The sequence below is a fragment of the Saccopteryx bilineata genome, chromosome 2 (assembly GCF_036850765.1).
Source record: "Saccopteryx bilineata isolate mSacBil1 chromosome 2, mSacBil1_pri_phased_curated, whole genome shotgun sequence".
Taxonomy (NCBI): domain Eukaryota; kingdom Metazoa; phylum Chordata; class Mammalia; order Chiroptera; family Emballonuridae; genus Saccopteryx; species Saccopteryx bilineata.
Window position 1 is genome coordinate 345,837,365 of NC_089491.1, and position 22,003 is coordinate 345,859,367.

At 38.1% G+C, this 22,003-nt stretch overlaps 1 protein-coding gene across 1 annotated transcript in view; it reads left to right on the top strand.

Annotated features, from left to right (window-relative positions):
* The window catches only part of CNTNAP2 (contactin associated protein 2), a 1,332,419-nt gene that overhangs the window by 600,317 nt on the left and 710,099 nt on the right, over positions 1–22,003 (top strand). The window contains exons 5-7 of the mRNA XM_066262524.1: positions 15,208–15,411; positions 19,837–20,021; positions 21,828–21,971. Coding sequence (XP_066118621.1) covers positions 15,208–15,411; positions 19,837–20,021; positions 21,828–21,971 — 533 coding nt within the window. The remainder of the gene's footprint in view (positions 1–15,207; positions 15,412–19,836; positions 20,022–21,827; positions 21,972–22,003) is intronic.

Below are 22,003 nucleotides of genomic sequence, written 5' to 3' on the forward strand. Positions count from 1 at the left end.
CTGAAATTACTGGGCGAGAGAGGTATGATTATCCTGCTCTTATACCATGTGTCTCTTTAACCTGAGGTCTGGGTGCTCTTGACCGCCGCAGGGCTTTAGCGCCCTTTGCTCTCATGTACCCATTTATCAAAGACTTAAAAACTTCCCAAGGCAGGTGGGCAGCACGAAGCGCAGACTGGATCATAATGCGTTTCACCTCCTCGCTCTACCTAGCACAAAAGTTTTATTACTAAAAATTCCGTCCCTTCTCGCCTTTGGGGATAACATTTTGAGAATTAGTAAGATCACATTCATAAAGCATCCCGCACTCACAAGAATAGTAGTGTATGCATGTATGAAATACAAAGTTTTTAATGTGATCGAGTTAGGTGAACGCATTTCTCAGGTGAAATTAATTGTGAATTTCCAGGCAATTCTGAATCTGCTGTGTTTTAAATGATGAAAATGTAGGCAATTTTTAATAAAGAAAAAACAAAAGACAAAAACCTTACCCTCCACCAGAGACTCTTGGATGTTCCTTATGTACGTCTCCCTGTCAGTGTAAATGTCATTAATATTACGAGGGGCATCAGCAGATAATGTGCAATATGGAGGCTGTTTGTATTTCCTATTCTAACAGAAGTTTTGGCTTTCCTAGTGAAAAGAATGCAAGAGCTGTAATTTAAACACAGCAAGAAGAAGCAAAACAGTACTGTCAAGTTCAAACTATTTGCATTTTAAAATAGCTACTTCACTTCTAATGTCAGATCAACAAATGGATAGCAATTACCCATCAGCCCCCAAAATAGAAGACATTGTATTCTTTTCCTGGGTTTCTTTACAACACAACTGCTTCTCTTGCTTCTAATGATACTTCTCACATTAGAGGTTTTAATTAAATTACTTAGAAAATACTTGTACATGGAGCTTCTTAAAATAACAAGACTACTTTCATTATGAGACAATATCTACCTAAATTTTTTTTTACCATCTTGGCCATATTGTTCCTATGGTTCATATTTTCATATCTCTCTCTCTCTCTCTCTCTCTCTTTCTCTATCTCTCTTTCTCTCTCTTTTTAAAATGAAACCACCTTATTGTTTTTGCATAATTACCTTTTCTCCTTCGTTTTCTTATAAAGAGGACCTGCATTGGCATCTTTAGCTGTAGAATGACAGATGAGGTGGCCTAAATTTTCTTCCTTTCGGCATTTGTAGCACATGCTACCCTGTGATGGAAGGACATGCAGGGTTTTTTTTTCCCCACTTGCAAATGCTATTCTGTGCAAGCAAAAAATGAGCTGCTTATGATGATTTTCCCCTGATTCACAAAAGGAAAAAATTGAAAACATGAGTGTCGATGGGCAGTTGAATATTCTACATTGAAGCAAAATCCTCGTATTCCCTGAAACAGTCTAACCAGCAAAACATTGACTCGTTCTTCAGTATCTTGACATTATTAACAGATACCTACTAAATACATATATGCCTGCATTCCATTTTGTCTAGATCAGTGTGGCCATCAGTGTAGTGGCTGAGCGTAGAACTGTCCTAGGGCGGGGTCATAGCTCAAATACCAGCCCTACCATTTCATAGCTGCCTTGTCAAGTTACTTAACCTCTCTGTGCTCTCTCTTTGTTCTCTCACTTGTAAAGTGAGAATAACATTAGTACCATTGTAGTAGGGTTTTTATCAGGACTAGATAAATTAATATTTCTAAAATCCCTGGAACATAAAGAAAGTACTATATAAATACATAATACACACACACACATACACACACACACAATGGTGGGATTCAGCCAGTTTGCTTCAGTTTGGGAAAACCAAACCGATTACCTACTTTTTTGTTGAGTTCAGCAAACCAGTTGTTAAAATGGCACTTGTAATCAGGATTCTCTCTAAGGTGGGTGCCTGGGCAGCCGCTCAATCTGGAAATCACAAGTTTACATTCCTTACTCTTTTTTAACATTCTTCTGCACAACAGTGTATTCTAAACGCCCGTAGGAATGTTCATTCCATCCATAGGTGAAAAAAAATTGTAAGTCAGGGTGCCAATCACGAAGCAATATGGAAATGTCTTAAATAACAGTTTTATTGTTTTTTGGGGGGGTATTATTTAATATTTTTTATTAATATTTAAAAACTCATAATCTAGTTTTGTGTATCTCTTTTATTGTTTTTATTTAAGTATAAAATGCATGAAATAATAAACTATCTTTCACTATATCGTTTTCTCATACTTAAAATGGTCATTAGGGCAGAGAACCGGTTGTTAAATTTGTTAAATTATTTGAATTCTCTCTCTCTCTCTCTCTCTCTCTCTCTCTATGTATATATATATATATATATATATATGCATGCACACAATTAAAATCTGACTAATATACACAGGATACAATAGAGAAATACAGACAGAAACATGTATACTGCTCACAAAAATTAGGGGATATTTTATAACTTCATATTTATTTTGAAATATCCCCTAATTTTTGTGAGCAGTATATTTTATCCCTCTCCATTACCGTCCCCTGCATCCTCCGACTCCTTGTCACTATCAGCGGGTATTAGGCGTCTCATCCCTTTGCCCATGACATCAGGTTCACCTTTCTCCCTTCCTCCCAGGGGTGCTGAACATTTTCAATGATTTCTATATTCCTCTCCAGTGTAGACCATGGAGTTATGTAAATCAACACATTTTATCATCAATTGTAGAGCATAAAGATGGCAGGGCACCTGAGATTTCACCTCTGTGGCAAAATAGGCTCTGAAAAGATTGCATTGGTAAGGAAAATAATACCGGCATTACCAAGTTGGGTTTTGGGTGGGGGTTTTTTGTATTTTTTTGCTGAGTCATGGGAAGTTGACTTTGCAGGAAAGAGTTAAGCCTGTTGCGGTGTCAAATATTCAGTTACTCATTAATTAAAGTCGAACAAATTCAATCTATTTTTTTTTATTCAGCAGATTAACCAAATCCCACCATGTTTGCAATTTATATTCGCCCTGTAAACAGCACATGCATTAAACATTTCCATCTGGAGTCCCGATGATTATTGTTCTCCCATCTCATGCTTGATAAGCTGTTACTGATGAGACAGGGAATTCGGAAGCTGTTGAAAGAACAGGTTTTTTTGACTCTCTATCACCTCAGTGTTCTTTTACTCCTTAACAGACCTTGCGTGGTGTCGGCAGGTTCCACTTTGGCCGCCGTTCAGGTAGAAGCAATAGGTCAGGTCCCTTGACTGCGATACTTGAACGCAAGCAACTTTATTCTGTGTCTGCCTCATTTTCTTCTTTTTATTATAAAAGAGCTCTATTCTCTAGCCTAATTGAATATATTTTCTTTCTTTATCACTTGTCTCATTTGGTTTGATACTAAACCTTTATTTACTCCATGCTGAGTCTGTAATAAAATGGAAGCAGCATAGTTTGATGCATGATTTTTTTTTCCTAAGCATTGTTCTAAAGACTTCATATGTGTTGATTCATTTAATCCTCACTAAGAACGTTAGATGGTTGGTGTTACTATTATCCCCAATTCTTAATAGATGAGAAAATGGAGACCACAGGGGGGTTGAGTAAGATTCTCAAGATCCAGTAGCTAGGAAGCTGTGGAGCTCAGCATGAACCCAGACGCTCTCATTCTAAGGCCCACATGCCAACAGTTCAATGGTGGAGCAGATGTCAGAGCTAGTTGATTTATTAACTCAATGATTCATAAACTACGCTTGCATCTTTATGTGTCCATCTGGTCCTGGGGCTGGACCCATCCTCATATCAAGATGGCTACCCCTTTTCAATCTCATATTCACATTCTGCGATTAGGAGAGAAAGGATGAGGCCATCTGTGATGCCATCTCTGTCTTAGGAACCAAGAGAGGCCCTCTCCTCTCAGCTCAATTCCCTATTCAACGTTGGCCATCACTGGTTCACATGCCCACCCTTCAGCCGAACAGTAGCAAAAGGCAGGGCGTCACCGTGGCTGACTTGTCAATTCAAGATTGGCTCTGGTGCTGAGAGAGGTCTCCTTCCTTTGGATTATAAGAGATGGACACCTGAGTAAAAACAAGGTCCATCTAAGAACAACAACAACAAAAGAGGAAATTAATGTTGGCTCCAGCAGCCAAGAGTGTCTGCTACAGTTTCTAATATAAATATCTGCTTCTACAAGAACAATACTAATGAAAAATTAATATTTAGAATATGAGGAGTACTATGTTTTCTTGTTAGGGGCTTGGAGAGAAGCAAGCACTAACATAAACTCCCCCTTCTAAACTTATCTTGAGTAAATAAATTTGAAAGTCTGTAAATGCTGTTCTTGCCTCCACAGGCTGCCTCCTCTTACAGTTAAGAGCAAAAGTTAATGTATTTTTTGTGTGTGTTAGGAAGGGGTTGTGGGTGGGCCAAATTGTAGCCACATCATTTAATACATCATGTCATGTTTGCCTCAATGAATTATTGATAATTTAATTATTTGCTACCCGTTGACTCAGCTATTTGTAAGTATAAAAGCTAGTTCATTTTTTCTCAAAGTGAAGAAAACATGTTTTTTAGTTTAAATAAATTATATAATGTCAAGTTGGTATCTTTGATTGAAGAAAAATAACTTGATTAAGAAGAGTGCACTGAGCCTGGCCAGGCAGTGGTGCAGTGGAGAAAGTGTTGGACTGGGACGCAGAGGACCCAGGTTTGAGACTCCGAGGTCTCCAGCTTGAGCGCGGGCTCATCTGGTTTGAGCAAGGCTGCCAGCTTGGACCCAAGGTCGCTGGCTTAAGCAAGGGGCCACTAGGTCTGCTGTAGACCCCCAGGCAAGTCACATATGAGAAATCAATCAGTAAACAAGTAAGGTGCTGCAACGAAGATTTGATGCTTCTCATCTCTCTCTGTTCCTGTTTGTGCCTATCTGTCCCTCCCTCTGACTCTCTCTCTCTCTCTCTCTGTCTCTCGCTAAAAAAAAAGAAAAGTGCACTGAAAATAATAGCATGTTTAGTGATTTTGTTATGCAGCTCCTAATGTTGTTACTGTGATCTGTATCTCTTTTTTGTTTAGGCTGAAGAACATTACCCTAGGTGACATCTCTCCTAAAACATAAACTTACTGTTTATACGAGCTAGACATGCCTTGACTGTGTATGTATGAAAGTTTTACTGTATGTTACCTAGTCAATCCTTTGAAGCTAACTTCTTATTTTTAAATCCTCTTTATGCCTCATGATTTTATAAGTGTGTTGCTTCCCATTCTGTCATTCAGACAGTCTTTATACAAGTCATTCTCTGATCTATTGATCAGAGAGATATAAATGATTAATAGTGGTGAGCAAGCCATTTGTGTCTGCAGCCCAAACTCCTGGTGTGTTTCTCTAGAAATTATTTAGCCATTGCATGCCCACAGAAGCTCTGGAAGTCAGACAGTGGTCCTGTCTCCCCAACGAATTTTCCTTTAAACCTTGGAGCCCCATAAAGCACAACTTGAAATGGTAAGAAACCCAATGAGGCGTGCCACTGAAAAGCAGTTTCCCAGAAAAATTCATTATAATGTTTTCAACTTTAATACTAATCAATGGCATAAACTCTAAAAAAAAATTAATAGGGATATTATTAAAGGAGCATTTTAATGGGAATATAATGAAAATACTGAATCACATTGTTTAAATAGGAAAGAAGGGGCAAGCTCTTGGCTTAACGAGTTTTGAAAGAGACGAGATTTGACGAATAGGTATGAGTTTAAAAAAAAGAAACAAGAGGAAGACACAAAGAAGAAAAGGGAAGCAATGGAGTGAAACTGATAAGAGAAAAACAACGGAGCAATTTCATACTTTTGTCCTTAGTAACAGGAGAACATATTCTGACTGTTCTCTTTTTGATATGGTCACAGGAAATAATTAATCTCAGACTTCCTCATTTGTCTAATGCTACCGAGAAATTTTTGTCTGGGAAATAACTGATTTTATATCTATCTATTTTATTAAGTGAGAGGCGAGGAGGCAGAGAGACTCCTGCATGTGCCCCCATTGAGATCCACCCACCAAGACCCCTACCAGGAGATGCTCTGTCCATTGGGGTCACTGCTCTGTTGCTTGGCAACCAAGCTATTGAGGATATTTTAGTGCCTGAGGAGAGGACATGGAGCCATCCTCAATGCCTGGGGCCAACTTGCTTGAACCATTCAAGCCATGGCTGTGGGAGAGGGAGAGAGGGTAGGGGGAGAAGCAGGTAGTCACTTTTTCTGTGTGCCCTGACTGGGAATCAACTTGGGACGTTCACACGCTGGGTTGACACTCTACCCCTGAGCCAATCGACCAGGGCCCTGATTTCATTTTTAGCTGGATAGAAGTTTATTGTTAAAGCAGGTGCAGGCGAAACCTCAGTAAAGCATATTGCCGAACTTTAACAACTTAGAGAGAGGGCTCGTTTTTGCCTCTGCTACCCTTTCATACTGGGAATAACTCTTTTCTTGCCTCTGTTGTGATCGAGAGGGATGCTGTCGCAGAGAGAGGGGCTGCGGTTCCGCGTTCTCACCGTTCCAGCGAGTCCCTTGCTATCGACCTGGTGGAACTCGAAAGCTTCAGGAACTCTTCCTCCACTCCTTGGGGCCTCTCAATCCCTTCAAGTGCTGTTCCCAATAAAGTATTTCAAGTGTTAAGCATCATTAGATACTTGTTTTCATGTGACTTATTTTTTCAGATATTCTGCAGTGTGCCTGTTAGCATGTTGAATGGGTAAGGAGGAGTGGGCAGTCACTGAAATAGGAGGATGCCCAAGAAAAACATCTGTAGCCATTGTTTTGGGTTTGGCCAGCTCAGCACAGAAGTGGGTCTGTGTATAAGACCGGTTTATGTACATACACTTACGCATGTCTGTGTGTGTAGGGATACGAGTGAACTTAGATGCATTCTATTTCATTTTTAAATGAATTCTGCAATAAAATGGATATCACAGAAACAGCATTGATTTTCATAATTGGAAGAACAATTTAAACACAAAGTTTAGCAGATAGTGACAATGGCTGTCTGTGCTTTAGAAGAAAAAAAAATCCATTGAAAGGAACAGGACCATCTTTTTAGTGGAGTGCAACAAATTTTTGAGAGCAGAGTTTCACAAAAAATTCTTTGAATTCATGACCTTCCTTAACCTCTGCACTTTGACCTTCATTGTCCTAATTCATATTTCAAAACTTGTCTAAATTTCAAGAGGGAAAGATTGATCAAGTTATCAAACAGGTCTTTCAAATTTTGGAAAAGAAGTTTCACTTGAATTTGGGGAAATGGAAAAGGATCTCTATGGGACAGTAAAAGTTTAATGGCAAAAAAAGGATATTTTTCTATAACTATTACAGCCACTCTGTGGTAACTTTCAAAATTGGAAGTTTTAAAATTAGAAAACTAGAAATTAGAGAAGAAAAACACATTTTTTGTCTTATTTTGTTTTTAGTTTTATTTTATCTTACTTTTTAATTAAATTTATTGGGGTGACATTGGTTAATAAGATTATTTAGGTTTTGAGTGTACATTTGTATATACACTTCTTTACAATTCCTTTTTATAAATTAACAGTATGTGTCATTTAGAATATAGTTTTTTACTTCAGTGTGCAAATTTTGATCTTTTGTAAATCAATTTTTTTAGAAAATTAAATTTAATGGGTGACATTGATCAATAAGAGTACATAGGTTTTAGGTAAATATTTCTATAGCAGTTGAACTGTTGATTATGTTGTGTGCCCATCATCCAAAGTTAAATCATTTGTTGTCACCAAATATTTGTCCCTCTTTACTCCCCTCCTCACCCTCCCTCAACCCCTTTCTGCCTATAAATCAACTAACTATTCAAACTAGTCACCCAAGAGTGACTCGTTTCAGTGTTCCTGGATTTTATGTTTTAAATTGCCTTTGGGCCCTGGTCGGTTGGCTCAGTGGTAGAGCATCGGCCTGGTGTGCGGAAGTCCGGGGTTCGATTCCCAGCCAGGGCACACAGGAGAAGCTCCCATCTGCTTCTCCACCCCTCCCCCTCTCCTTCCTCTCTCTCTCTTCCCCTCCCACAGCCAAGGCTCCATTGGAGCAGAGTTGGCCCGGGCGCTGAGGGTGGCTCCATGGCCTCTGCCTCAGGAGCTAGAATGGCTCTGGTTGCAACAGAGCAATGCCCCAGAGGGGCAGAACATCGCCCCCTGGTGGGCATGCCGAGTGGATCCTGGTCGGGCGCATGTGGGAGTCTGTCTGACTGCCTCCCGGTTTCCAACTTCAGAAAAATACAAAAAAATAAAAAAATAAAAATTGCCTTTGGAGATTTCCTACTGATAATGTGCCAAATTAATCAGGAAATGTGAATATGCCCTATAATTTAGAATTCTGCCAATCTGAAATCTGATTTGAAATCCAAAATTAAATAAGTGCAGAGTCCTTCGTAAGCTTGACCAAGTCACGCAGAACAAGAGATGCTTCATTCTGGCACCAAAGGGAATGTAAGACTGTGTGCTCCCTTGCTTCATTTGGGCCCGGAGAGCGAACTGACTTGGTTTCTTTTACCTTAAGGACTTTAGATATTGTTCTGTATGATTTACGCATTAAATTTCCATTCCTAACATAAACCAAGGTTTCCTATTGGTGATATCTCGCCTTTTCTTTTGAAGAAGAGTTGAGCTAGTAGAATAATTTGACACCTTGAGGTGAAGTGGAAGAACTTTGCAGCCTCAATAAGAGGATCACTTTGAATTCAGAAGACGTAATGGCAAACAAATGTCACACATTCCCATTAATTCCAGGAAAGGTTGGGAGAGGCTTGGGGAGAGCGAGAGAGCTATTAAGAAAGAAACAGAATTTGGAACTGGGATCCATTTTGACACTGTGCCTACGCATCCTATTTTCAACTTCCTACAGTTCATATTTGTGACCATTTAGGTCAATCCTAACAATTTATATGCTTCCCAAGGTGTGACAGATAGAATGCTGTTACAAAAGCTATTTATACTCAGAGAAGTCCTTAAAATGTCAATGTTTGAATTTCTCTCAATGTAGACCCAGAAACAGAGTACAGCCTTCATTTCCACAGAGATAAAGAGATGCTGAACAGGACATTTATTAAGGAAGTAAGGTGATGTCAGCTTTCTCATGGTCCAGGAAGCATGTAGTTGAACCAATGGCATTCTGACCATCCATCCATAACACCAGATTTACTGCTTACCTTCAGATTGCGACAGGTGGATAAAGGGTCCCTCCCTTATTATCCGAAATACGTCCACCAGTCCCTCTTACTAGTCTGGATCATTACTGTCTTTTCCTCAACACTATGCAAATTACCATGAAAACAGTACCCCAAAGACAAGTTCCTAAATCTGATCTGGTTCCTTTCCTCACCTGGGGAGTATTTACTCAGGATTTAGAACTCTAGATTGGTTTTTCCCTAACAGAAATTTAGATGTTAGTTATATGGTCAAAAGTTGTAGAGCTATTTTCAGTAAACAAGCTATGTTGTCATAGAGATGGCAAGTCTGATTTATTGGACTTTTTGATTTACAAAAATAAAAATAGCTTCCATATGGATTTCCTACAAATAGATTTTAGGCTAATTTTCAGAAATTGCCTATTATCCCTGTATTATCTGATGTGTTAGAGCTGTAACCCTTCTCAGAAGTGGATCACTTTGTATTTCTGATATCCTGTGTCTGTGTGTATGTGTGTTTATGTGTGCGTGCATGCGCACACACACATACACACATTACCATTTTGGGGAAGCAGGGAGTCTTGGTGGTATTCTTTTTATATTTTCATGTTGAATAATATAATTCTTAATATTACTAATATTTCCCTGTGTTTTGTTCAAGTGAGCCTATCAGGTGATTAGCTAATTGCGGCTCATTATATATTATAGTTTTTCATGACATAATCCAATAATAAAATATATGTAATGGTAAAGCCATCTTTCTTCTTCATTGAATAATATAGAATGTCAGTGAATATCTCAAGTTAGATTAAAATTTCTTGGTTAAAAAGGTGTCTAAAACTTAGTAACTTTAGTGTTTGAATAGGCAAGTTTTCCTTAACTGTCGTCAACAAAAAGGAATACATATATTTTGCATTTAAACTCACACTAAAGTTGGTTTTCGTCTTTGACTTTTAAACAAATAAATCCAGTATAACTAGTGTAAAACCATTCAGTGTTTTAAATGGCTTATTCCCATCAGAACCCTGCCGTTGTTGTATTTCAATAAATGCATACGCTAAATGCTGCTTAAGTCTGCACTCTTACGAAGAGAACTGCATTCACTAGGCATGGTTTAGAAGAAGAATGAGAACCCTGGAATGTCCTCTTACCTTGCCCGAACACCGATTATGCAGCAGGTGTTTATTGTGCCAGAAATACAAAGTGGGACAATGCAGAGTCTGTACCTTAAGAAAGTGTAAGCTCCACAGAGGAAATCCGTGCCATAGAGAGATCATTTCCATTTCCATGTGAGATGAGAAGGGACACGGTAATCTATCCAAGGGCGCCCTGGGACCACAAGCAAGGGCTGCTTCATACAAGGTGGCTTTTCTAGTAGGCGAGCCTTGGGGGATGCTAAACTCGAACTAGATTTTAAAATTAGCTGTGGAATGGAATGAGCGTAGCACCTGGAAAGGCACATGGTAGATGGCACCATGGTGTGCTGGTGTGGGGTGTGGGGAGAAGGCAGGTCTGTCCACCCTCAAGGGTGTTGCAGGCCATGCCGAAGAGCTTTTTGCAAAAAAACATGTTAACTTCGGAAAGATCTCTCTAGCTTCTGTGTGGAGAACAGAGTTGAGGAAAATGAGATGGGGAGATGGGAAATGTACATTAACAATGTTAACGCAATAGACAGTTAACATATGACTGCTGGTAGCGTGGCAGTCATACATATAAAACATAAGCATTGTGTTTGCAACATAGGCGCACTGATTTTACAGGACTGTGAGCTGGCTGCAGGAGCATGAGGAAGGGAGAGGCTCACTAAAGTCCCTGCTCTCTGTCCTAAGAACAGACACCCGGGGGCCCCCGAGAGAGAGTTATGAAGTTGGACAGGTAGAGTTCGGTATGCCTGGGGAAGGTCATGTGGCTCAGTCATCCAGGTAATTACATAGTGGAGTCCAAATTTTATGGGCAAATGAAATCAGACTCCTGGTACTCTTGTGGTGCTAGCATGAGTTGGCAGGCACTTAAGGACAAAACAACACATTCTAGGAAGAAATATTGCATAAAACATGGGATGCTGACCTTCAAGACAGAGCTTTTAAGGTTTTTGTTTTGTTTTATTTCTCTCGAAGTTGGAGAGGTTTTTCAGAGTCACCATTTCTAAAAGGGTTCAGACACAGACAACAGTGTGGTGATGGCCAGAGAGAAGGGCTGTGGGGAAGGTAGAGGAGGATAAAGGAGGAATAGATGGTGAAGGAGACTGACTTGGGGTGGTGAAGACACAATACAGTCTACAGATGATGTATCATAGAAGTGCACCCCTGAAATCTATATAATTTTATTAACTAATGTCACCCCAATAAATTCAGTAATAAATAAATAAATAAATAAAGCTATCTAGAAAAAACTCATTTGATGCTATTACTCTGAATTAGCTGTTATTGACATTTTGAAATCTGTTTTAACTGTTGATTTAGATTTAAACCACAGATACTATATCGAAATACAAGGCAGGGAATTAAAAGAAAAAAATCAGATAAAAATCGTGTGCAGAGGGGATGAGATAGACTATGTCCCACCCGAGTTAATGTCTGTCAAGTGAATAATACCAAGTCAATTAGTAACGGTATGAATTTTCCCTTTCACCACACAAATGTAGCTTGATATTATCATTCTTTTTCTCTGACAGTTAAAACCTTCAGTAGTTGTGATACTTTAGTGCATTTAATTAGTAATCAGTAGTCACTGAATTAAATATTAACAATTATTAATACTGTTTTTAAAAGTCATGGTGTATACAAAAGCATTTGATTAAAATGAAAAGTGCTTCAAAACATAGCAAATACTTGTGAAATAGATTACAAGAAGACTTTTGTGTTTCTGTTTCTCTTCTCATTAATTTAGTTATTTGTGTGGGAGAATATATCATACAGATGAATTATAAGTATATTTATATGTAGGGAATGTATTGTTTGCTTTATACAAAAGCAAAGGAAACAAACGAACAAAAAATAAACCTGCCTACTTCTTAATACTGTTCTACAACCAAGGAATAGGGTCTCCTCAGAGAAGTGGCTGATTCTCAGTGTAAGGCAGAAGAATACAGGATCTGCAGTGCCAGAAAGAGAGAGAAAATAGGGAGAAGAGAAAGGAGGAAGGGGGTGGAGCCGAGAAGGCGTGGCAAAGAGAGACAGGAACCAACCGGGAGGACCTCTCTCCAGTCGCTAAGGCTGTAATGATTTGAATAGAGGGTAAGAACTTCCCGAAATATCTTCTCCAAATTCAGAAAGCAGAGTAAGTAACAATGAATTTAAAAACAACAACAATGACAACTAATGCTTTCTAGGGTGTTGATTTGATGAATCAGGCACATGACCAGCTAGCTCTCTTGAGTTATTGTTGGAAACACGGTTGAGGAAGCTCTGTGATTTTGCAATCACTTTGTGACTGTTATTGTTGCTCAGCTTGCTTAAACAGGGCAACCACGTACTTAATCACTGCACAGAAAACTTAATTCTAGGAGGTGATAAGCAAGTCAGTATTATGGGGTAGGGGGGAGGGTGGGCAGGGCGGTGACTTGTCCATGAATAACCAGAACATATTATTAGATGTCAAATGAAATTTGAAGGTATTTTTGTAGGAAATTGAACTCAATTCTGGATGTTACAATACCCAAGACTCTTTTAAAAGTGCATGGTATATATGTAGGAATACATTATATAGCATCAATTATTTCTAGGAATGTTGTAATTTCATGGCAAACTCTAAAATCACAGCCAACTAACTGACACTGTGCAAGTATTTAACTCATTCAGAAAAGAACACCTTTGATTTCATAACATGATAAGCACTACGTATGTTTCTCAACTCACCGCTGACCAGGTGTAAGATGAGGCTTAATCTGTTTGGATAGTGTCCATGTTAGTTAATATCCTAGGACTTGCTGGCTGAAGAAGTCAACTGTCCCCATCCTTTCTGCCATCTTTTCCTTTGCCCTGCATGTAGGGAAGAAAGATAACATTTGCCTAAGTCACTATCCTGTACCTGAGACTGAGTATAGATTTTGGTTTAGAAGAAAAGATAGGTGGGGTATCTTTTTCTTTCTATCTAAGCTCAGGGAACATTTGCCTCCTGAGACATGAGCAGGAAATACATTATGTCAATTAATATATATGGATGGTGTATAAAAGCATGATGTGTCTGTTCTTCAATTGTCACTGATAGGAAATTGAGTGCAGAGTTACTTTCTAGAGTTCAGAATTTATCCCTTCCTTCTGACTTTTCATTGATGCATGTTTCAAGACAAAAAAAAAGTAATATCTACCAATGACAATGGGATTATAAATTCAACCTGGTCTCTGATCATCAAATTTCAGTTTTTCTCTCTTTTATTTCTCATCACAGATGATAAAGATATTTCACTTAGAATTCAGCTGTGACAGTATAGTTGATTAAACCAAAGTCTAATTGGCTTTGCACTGTGAGCAGAAACCAAAATTTAATGGCTGGTGTTTTTTCCCCCATAGTAAAATAAACCTCTGTGATTCACACTCTCAAGAACCAAATTCTGTTGATTAAGAAAGTCTTTTTTTATGGGCAGTAAAGAACTGGCTATTAGAATTTTAACTTAAACTGCAAAGTTATAATTTTCTCTCTGAACTTTTTAGAATGCAAGAATTCTCTAAACTATTTTTAATGTAAATATTTTGAGATAATGGGATAAATATTTTTAAAGGATTCAAAGTCTGTTAATGACTTGAAGAAGGAATTTAAACTTACTTTCTTTTTTCACTTCTTATTTTCATTTTATTTGTTTTTTATTTTTCTTGAATTTATTGGGGGACATTGGTTCATGAAATTATATAAGTTCAAGTGTACAGTTCTGTACTACATCATCTGTTGACTATATTGTGTATCCACCGCCCCAAGTCACGACTCCTTCTGTCACGCTTATCCCAACTGATAGTCTTGTGATTGGAAAGTAATTAGAGCTACCCAGTTTGACTAGGTTTTCCGTGATTTCAAATTAAAAGCCACATGAATGGATTTTAAAAAATACTTTTAATGACAAAGGTCTAATTATGGGAACTAAGTTTCTATTCGTACTCAAAGATTGACCCCTTGGATTAGAAACACAATAACCAATAGAGTACAATAAATTCGATCATCCCATTTTTATTTCTGAGGTAAACAAAGTAGCAGTTTAAAACAAATCCCCACAATCGTCTTTGTTTGAGGATGGTGGCAAAGTTGTAAATACGTCTAAAAAGTTTCTACAGTTTTGTCTCCAGTGCAATTCCCTAAAGACCAATTAGAACTCTTATGGCCACAGGATAGATTAGATATGTGTTCTTTTAACTCATTTATGTCTGAGGCTCAATGTAATCCAGACGATGAGTAGCGCAGTTCTCCATTCTGCAGGCAAGGAGCCAACAAGAAATTTCAGGCAGACACGAGGCCCAGGAGCAAATGGTAAGAAGCTCCTTAAAGTTCAAGTCACTATAAACTCTGAGTGCTACTGTAAAGTTTACCCAAAATGTTGTAGGATAGAAAAAGCATTAGCGAGTGAGTAGACCGTCAAACCCTGACTGACTTTCAAGGGCTTTCCATCTTCTGTCAAAGTAAAGCTAATTTGTAAGTAAAATGTATGTTTAAAAATCCTAAGAATTAGCCTCATTTAAAAAGGAAGGCATTAGAATCTCATTACCCTGCAGGGAATTAAAAATTTGACTTCTTTCCCATAAACTCTGGACTCCCAAGTTAAAATTTGAAGTCTATAAATCATTGATAGCATTTATGTCATTACACATAATTACAGTTGAAGTAACATTTTATATTGATATTGGTGTCTGTGCTCATTTTTTTTTATGACGACTTTCCATATAATTCACTTCAGAGCACACAATAAACCAAAAGAAAAAATAGAACAAGAATCCAGGACTCCAAATTTCTCAGAGAAAAAAAAACAAACACTTCTTTCTCATTTTTTTTTTTCTGTGCAGACCCAGGTTGGAAACGGATGTACTCACAACCGGATGTCAGTGTGCAATCACTAAACTGTAGCGTTATTTTTATTTTTCTTATTTTTAGGGGCTGATGTTATCAACTTTGATGGCCATGTGGTGCTACCCTATAGATTCAGAAACAAGAAGATGAAAACACTGAAAGACGTCATCGCCTTGAAATTTAAGACCACCGAGAGTGAAGGGGTGATCTTGCATGGGGAAGGCCAACAGGGGGATTACATCACTCTGGAACTGAAAAGAGCCAAGCTGGTCTTCAGTTTGAACCTCGGTAGGTTCTGACTTTTGCCCTCATTCTTTCCATTCATTAATATTTCCGTTTGTGAAACGCTGAGGCTGTTTGCCTCTTAAAATGTAAGTTATTTTACAAAGTTCACATTGTTATTAATTTGTTTCTAACACACAGGATATTGACATACTGACAACTTATTTATTAAAAACATATTTACTAAACACCTGTATTGTACAAGGTGTGTACTAGCATCTGTGATACAATGTCGAAAAACTAGAGAAGGACTTTGGAGTTCATAAAGTTTATCACCCAGTGAAGGAGTCAGACAGTCTGCTATCTGTTATTATTTTACAATAACTAAATCAAAAGGAATGAGTTCCAATGATAAGTACCATTGACCTTTGAACAGCATGGCAGGTGTGGGGTGCCTAACCCTTGCCTTCTGCAGGTGGAAATCCATGCATAACTCTCAACTCTACGGTTGACTCTTGCATCCGCAGGTCATCTAACCATGGACCGCAAATAGTATTTTCCATCTGAGGTTGGGAATGCTAAGGTCCATGGATACAAAGAGCTGACTGCGTTTATGATATAAAACCTTCGTGTAAGTGAAGCCACACAGTTCGAGCTCGTGTTGTTTGAGAGTCACCTGTAGTATGAAATGAATTGAATGGACTAATATAATACTTCAGGGGCAACAGGGGTCAACGTCAGAATGTATACTGGGAAAAGTCCTCTACAAGAAGATGCTTAAGCTGCGACTAATGACAACCACTGGCCAGGAAAATGCCAGGGAGAAGAGCATTTCAGAGAAAGCCATTGCAACAGACAAAGACCTAATAGCCTCAGGGAACAGCAAGGCTGCTGGTGTGCACAGAGGTAGTAAGTGGAAGAGCAGATGAAATCCAAAAGTTTAGGGATTGTCTAAATTCCATAAGATTCTATAGAGCACAGTACAGGCCTTAAATATAATTTTTTTAAAGCATGGGAAGTTTATTGAGACCTCTTATAAGAGAAAATGTTCCCATCAACAGGAGAGTCAAAGATGGACGCCTCATGGTACAAGGTGCTGGCTGACACTGGCTTGCAGCAGGTGGCTCTCAGTGGGGATGCAGAGAAAAAGGTCCCCCCTGGAGATGATTTTAGTGCCAACTTCAGCATGATTTGTAATGAACTGAGCATTTAGTAAGAATGGAAGAGAATAAGTTGAAAACATTTCCTAGGGTACAGTTTAGGCTCCAGGGGACATCATTGCCATTTTCAAAAATAGAAAAAGCTCTGTTTCCCCTGTAGAGTTGCTTCTAATAGAGGATCATTAGCTTCCTCTAATAGAGGAACTACAGAGATCTGTTCCCTGGTAGATTTTAGTTGCTGATTAGTCACCAGAGTTGAGATTTCTCTTAGGGAGTTGCATGTGTGAAATTAACAAGAAAGGGTGCTAACTGGTGATTGACAGGTGGGCAGTGAATAGCAGGAAATAAGAGTATGTGAGGTCACAAAGATGAGGGAAAGGAAAGAGTTGGTCACAGTGTTGAATTCCTTTAAATGTCACATAAGAAGACAGACAGGGAAGTTACCATTTGGCAACCTAGGGGTCACTGATGATTCACACTCGGTATAATATGTATGAAACATAAAAAAGGAAATCAGGAAGGACATAGACCATATTCTTTTCAATGGTGGAAATAAGAGATAACACTTTACGTAGTAATTTTTCATAATACTCCCTACTCTTAATATTGAACTTTTATTGTGCTTTTATGTGTTATCCGGGAGAAAATTAGTCCTAATTATTTTGAAACAAGGTTCACTAGAAAATAAGAAGACAATCAACAGATGATGTGTCAAAGAATTGAACACTTGAAATCTATATGATTTGATCAACCCAGTAAGTTTAATGAGAAGTTACTAAGGAGGAATTGGGGAGAGAAACCCAGGAAACAAAATGGAAGTTATTTTTAAAAATACACGCACGCACACTGGTGCAGCAATGAAGAGTTTATTTTTTCAGACTTTTCGTCTTTTTTTTTTTTTAAAGAGAAGTGAAACATGTAGAACCACTGTGCTTTTTACAAGGGTGTTCTGAAACATTACTGTTCTGAAACAAGTAACTAATCATGTGACCACACCAAAAGGAAAAAAATAAAAAAGTTAGGGTCTTTTTCCTGGAGAGCTGTTTACTTACAGACTTTTATTGACTGACCAGAATTTATGACAGCCATGGAAATGCAGTCACTCATCCACTGTCACTCTTTAAGGCCATTACCTAAATATCAGGCACATCTATCTGCTTCTGAGTCTTCTAGTCCCCACAAATAAAATCAAATGTAGCCTCTCGCTTAGATTTATTCCCCCCCCCCATACACACACAGTCATCACCTACACTCTTATCACCGAAGGGAAGAAAGCTTAACCTCGGGAATCAGTAAAGAATATCAGGGGTAGGCATCATCAGGATCTTCAGTGCAGAAAAGCAAAAGGAGACCATTTAATTCTTCAGTCAGCCCTGTGTTTCTCTTATTTTATTACTATTATGCTATTCATTCTGAAGCAGCTGTATATTTTAATAGCATTTAGTATTGCCTGACTATAAAAAGCATTTGTTAAAAAACAAAATAGAAAAAGGCATAGAAATATTGAACAGCCTCCAGAGGTGATCTTAGTAAACATTTTGGACTCTCCACAGGCTTTCACTCTTATGTGTAGTCTTCTTGCTGTGGAGATCTTATTACAAAGCTAGATGAATGCTACATATTTATTTTTGCAGGTGTTTATTTTCAAGTATGACATTGTGTAAATGTTCCATGTCATTAGATATTACATTGTGCTTCAGATTATGGCATTTGGAGCCAGAGAAAACTGAACATTGTCATGCTGTATTTTCTTCACCAAAAATAACAACACCGACCTCCATAGTAAACAATTGTTAACAAGAGCCCTTTAATAAATGTTCCCTGCATGTCAGAAAGCGTGCTAAGTTCATTGTGTGTGCTAAGTAATCACATCCCCACAGCAGCCTTGTAAAGCAGAGACTATTAGTTCCCCATTTTTACATCTGAAGAAACAGAGGCCTAGAGAAGTTAACTTGCCCAGCATCATAGATCCTCAGAACTCAGGTCCACTGACCCCAGAGTTCATGAGAGCTGGGGAATCATTTTAAAAAGGAACCTAATAATTAAAAAAAAAAAAAAAAAAAAAAACAAGCTTAAAGAACAGATTGAAAGCATTCAAAGAGGAGAGGGGTTAGAGGGCTAGTGAAAAAGGTGAAGAGATTAAGCAAAGAAAAAAAAAACTTGGCCTGACCTGGGGTGGTGCAGTGGATAAAGTGTCGACCTGGAAATGCTGAGGTCGCCGGTTCAAAACCCTGGGCTTGCCTGGTCAGGTCACATATGGGAGTTGATGCTTCCTGCTCCTCCTCCTTCTCTCTCTCTGTTTCTCTCTCTCCCTCTCTCTCTCTCCTTTCTAAAATGAATAAATAAAAATAAATAAATTGGGTATTATTTAAAAAAAAAAAAAAAAAAACTTATAGACACAGATAAGAGTGTGGGGATTGCAGGAGGGAGAGGCAGGTGGCGGAAGGTGGAGGAGGGTAGAGGCAGGATACATAGTGATAGACAGAGACTTGACTTGGGGTGGTGAGCATGCAATGTAATGTATGGATGATGTGTTAGAGAATTGTGCACCTGAAACCTGTATAACTACATTAACTAATGTCACCCCAGTAAATTCATAACTAAATATAAAAAAATTTCCCTGGCTGGTTGGCTCAATAGTAGAGCATCATTGTGGCGCATGGAAGTCCCAGGTTCGATTCCCACTCAGGGCACAGAGGAGAAGTGCTCATCTGCTTCTCCATCCCTCCCCCTCTTACTTCTCTCTTTCTCTCTCTCTCTCTCTCTCTTTCTCTCTCTCTCTCTCTCTCTCTCTCTCTCTCTCTCTCTCTCTCTTTCTCTTCCCCTCTTGCAGCCATGGCTCAATTGGAGCGAGTTGGCCCAGGGCACTGAGGATGGCTTCATGGCCTCCATCTCAGTTGCTAAGAAGAGCTTCATTTCTGAGCAATGGAGCAATGCCCCAGATGGGCAGAACATTCCCCCTAGTGTACTTCTCAGGTAAATCCTGGTCAGGGCGCATATGGGAGTCTATCTGCCTCTCCTCCTCTCACTGAATAAAAAAAAAGAAAAGAAAAAGAAATATAAAATAATTGTAAATTAAAATAAATATCTTGGATCTAAAAAAATAAAAGCTTGTTTTATTTTTTTATTTTTAAGGGAGTAAACTTTCTTCATCTTTACTAGCTTTTATGTACTTTGAACATAAAGCTGTTTTTAAGTCTAGTCATCATGCCAGCTTTTCTATAGCAAATTCAGTGGACCAGGCAGCCATCAGTAGTGTCTGAATCAAAAGGCTCCTGCTACCCAGAGCTGTGCTGTCACCTCATGTTTCTTTTCCACTCCTGTGCCTCAGGGAGCAACCAGCTTGGCCCCATATACGGCCACACGTCCGTGATGATGGGCAGCCTGCTGGATGACCACCACTGGCACTCTGTGGTCATCGAGCGCCAGGGCCGGAGCATTGACCTCACCTTGGACCGGAGCATGCAGCACTTCCGCACCAATGGGGAGTTCGACTACCTTGACCTGGACTATGAGGTGAACTTGAGGAAGTGTAACCTGTGATTCGGGGTTCTATTGGCTGCCTCTTGGATTATTGCTAATTAGGTGCCTTCTCCAAAGAAAACTTAACTGACAATGTCAAAACCTAATTTACTCATATGTCATTTTATTTTCCCAAAGGGAAATGAAAATACCTAGGTAAACTCTAACACACAGAAAAGAAATAAAACAACACTTTTAAATGAGTATTTAGTTCATATTATTAAAAATGTGATGCGACATGTCATTAAGCATAGAAGATTGTATTACTGTCAGCTGGGGAAGATATCAATATAATAAGGTATGGCTAGGAAACCCAACACTCCATTTAAGTATCAGTAATTCTTTTTTTTAAGTTTTTAATTTATTGCGCTAACATGGTTTTCAGTGTCCCACTCAATATAATATTCCCCACCCCCACCCCAAAGTATCTATAATTCTTAACCTTTGGTGTCAGGTACACCTACATGTACCTAAGTTCAGTTTCGTGCTGCTTGAAAATATTGTTTCAATAATTCTATTATTTTAGTTATTATCTATTTTTCCTTTTGTAGTTTTTAAACCTTTAAATATATTGTTTTCCTCTTTCCTTTCTATATTTAAACTTTATGATTAATGATGTATAGCTAACCATTATTAAATGAGGTATTTTGATTTTCTGTATTACCTCATAAACCATTATTAATTTGTGCTTTTTCCCTGAAATCCAATTACACATTTTAAATGCCATGATGCCAAGTAATAGAACATAATTTTTTAATGGCCTCCTAGAACGCAAAGACTTTTGCATTATGTATCAAATATGAAGTCTTGACATTTAAAATCATCTTAACTATTGCTTTCATTTTCAAAACTTTGTAAGGAAAATTGATAATGGTAACATTGAATGATAATTAAAGCACAGATAACATCTAGATTATATATCTTGATAGTACAGGTATGATTAGTAGATTCATCTACTACAAATCCTTTATTAGTGGTAAATGTCATAATTGGCAGTGCATAAATAAGTAAAATTTTGTATTATATGAAAATTATAGAACAATACTGTAATTTGACCAAAGATATACGAAAAAATACATAACTCTCTTTTTATAGGCAATAATAATAGCTAGAGATTCACAAAAAGAAATAGAATTTAAATTTTTTATTCCTTAGAATTTAAAAGATATATATATGGGCCTGTACATCTCCAGCTATATCCCCCAAGTTTTAAGATGTTCCTAATCAATATAGTAATGGGCCTTCATGAACTATTTCCTGTATTCACCACAAGTCTAATTAATTTTTTACTTTAATGGTCATTAGACTATAAGTCAATGTTGGGTAGATACAATATTTCCTGCCTTTGGCTAGAGTTTTATTAACTTACATATAAGTGCTGGTTATCGCATAATAGCTAGAAGCATTTATTGATAGTATGTCTTTGAAGGATAAACATAAAAACTCATTTGTAATATTACATAATAAAATATGTTTGTTGTATGATATGTTTTCAAACATTCCCGGGGAAGTTTATGAAATGCCTTTTGGGCAGCAGAAACACAAGAGACGGTTGCTCTCCTCTTCAAGTTATAATCTAATTGTCAGAATTAATGATACTGTTACACACTTCAATAACAGAATAAATTTATAAGCAACAGTTTTCAGAGTCAGATCAATGTCTATATATATTGGTCGATGTAAAGGTAACTGGCCTTGCCTATATTAATAGCATTGTCTAACATATTGGGAATGTTAATTTTTTTTAAAAGTCAAATACACTGTGAATGCTTATTGATTTATTTATTATTTTTCTCAAAGATCACCTTTGGAGGCATACCTTTCTCTGGGAAGCCAAGTTCCAGCAGTCGGAAGAATTTCAAAGGCTGCATGGAGACCATTAACTACAATGGCATCAATATCACTGACCTGGCACGGAGGAAGAAATTGGAGCCCTCGAACGTGGTAAGATCTGTTTCCACCTGAAATATCGACTC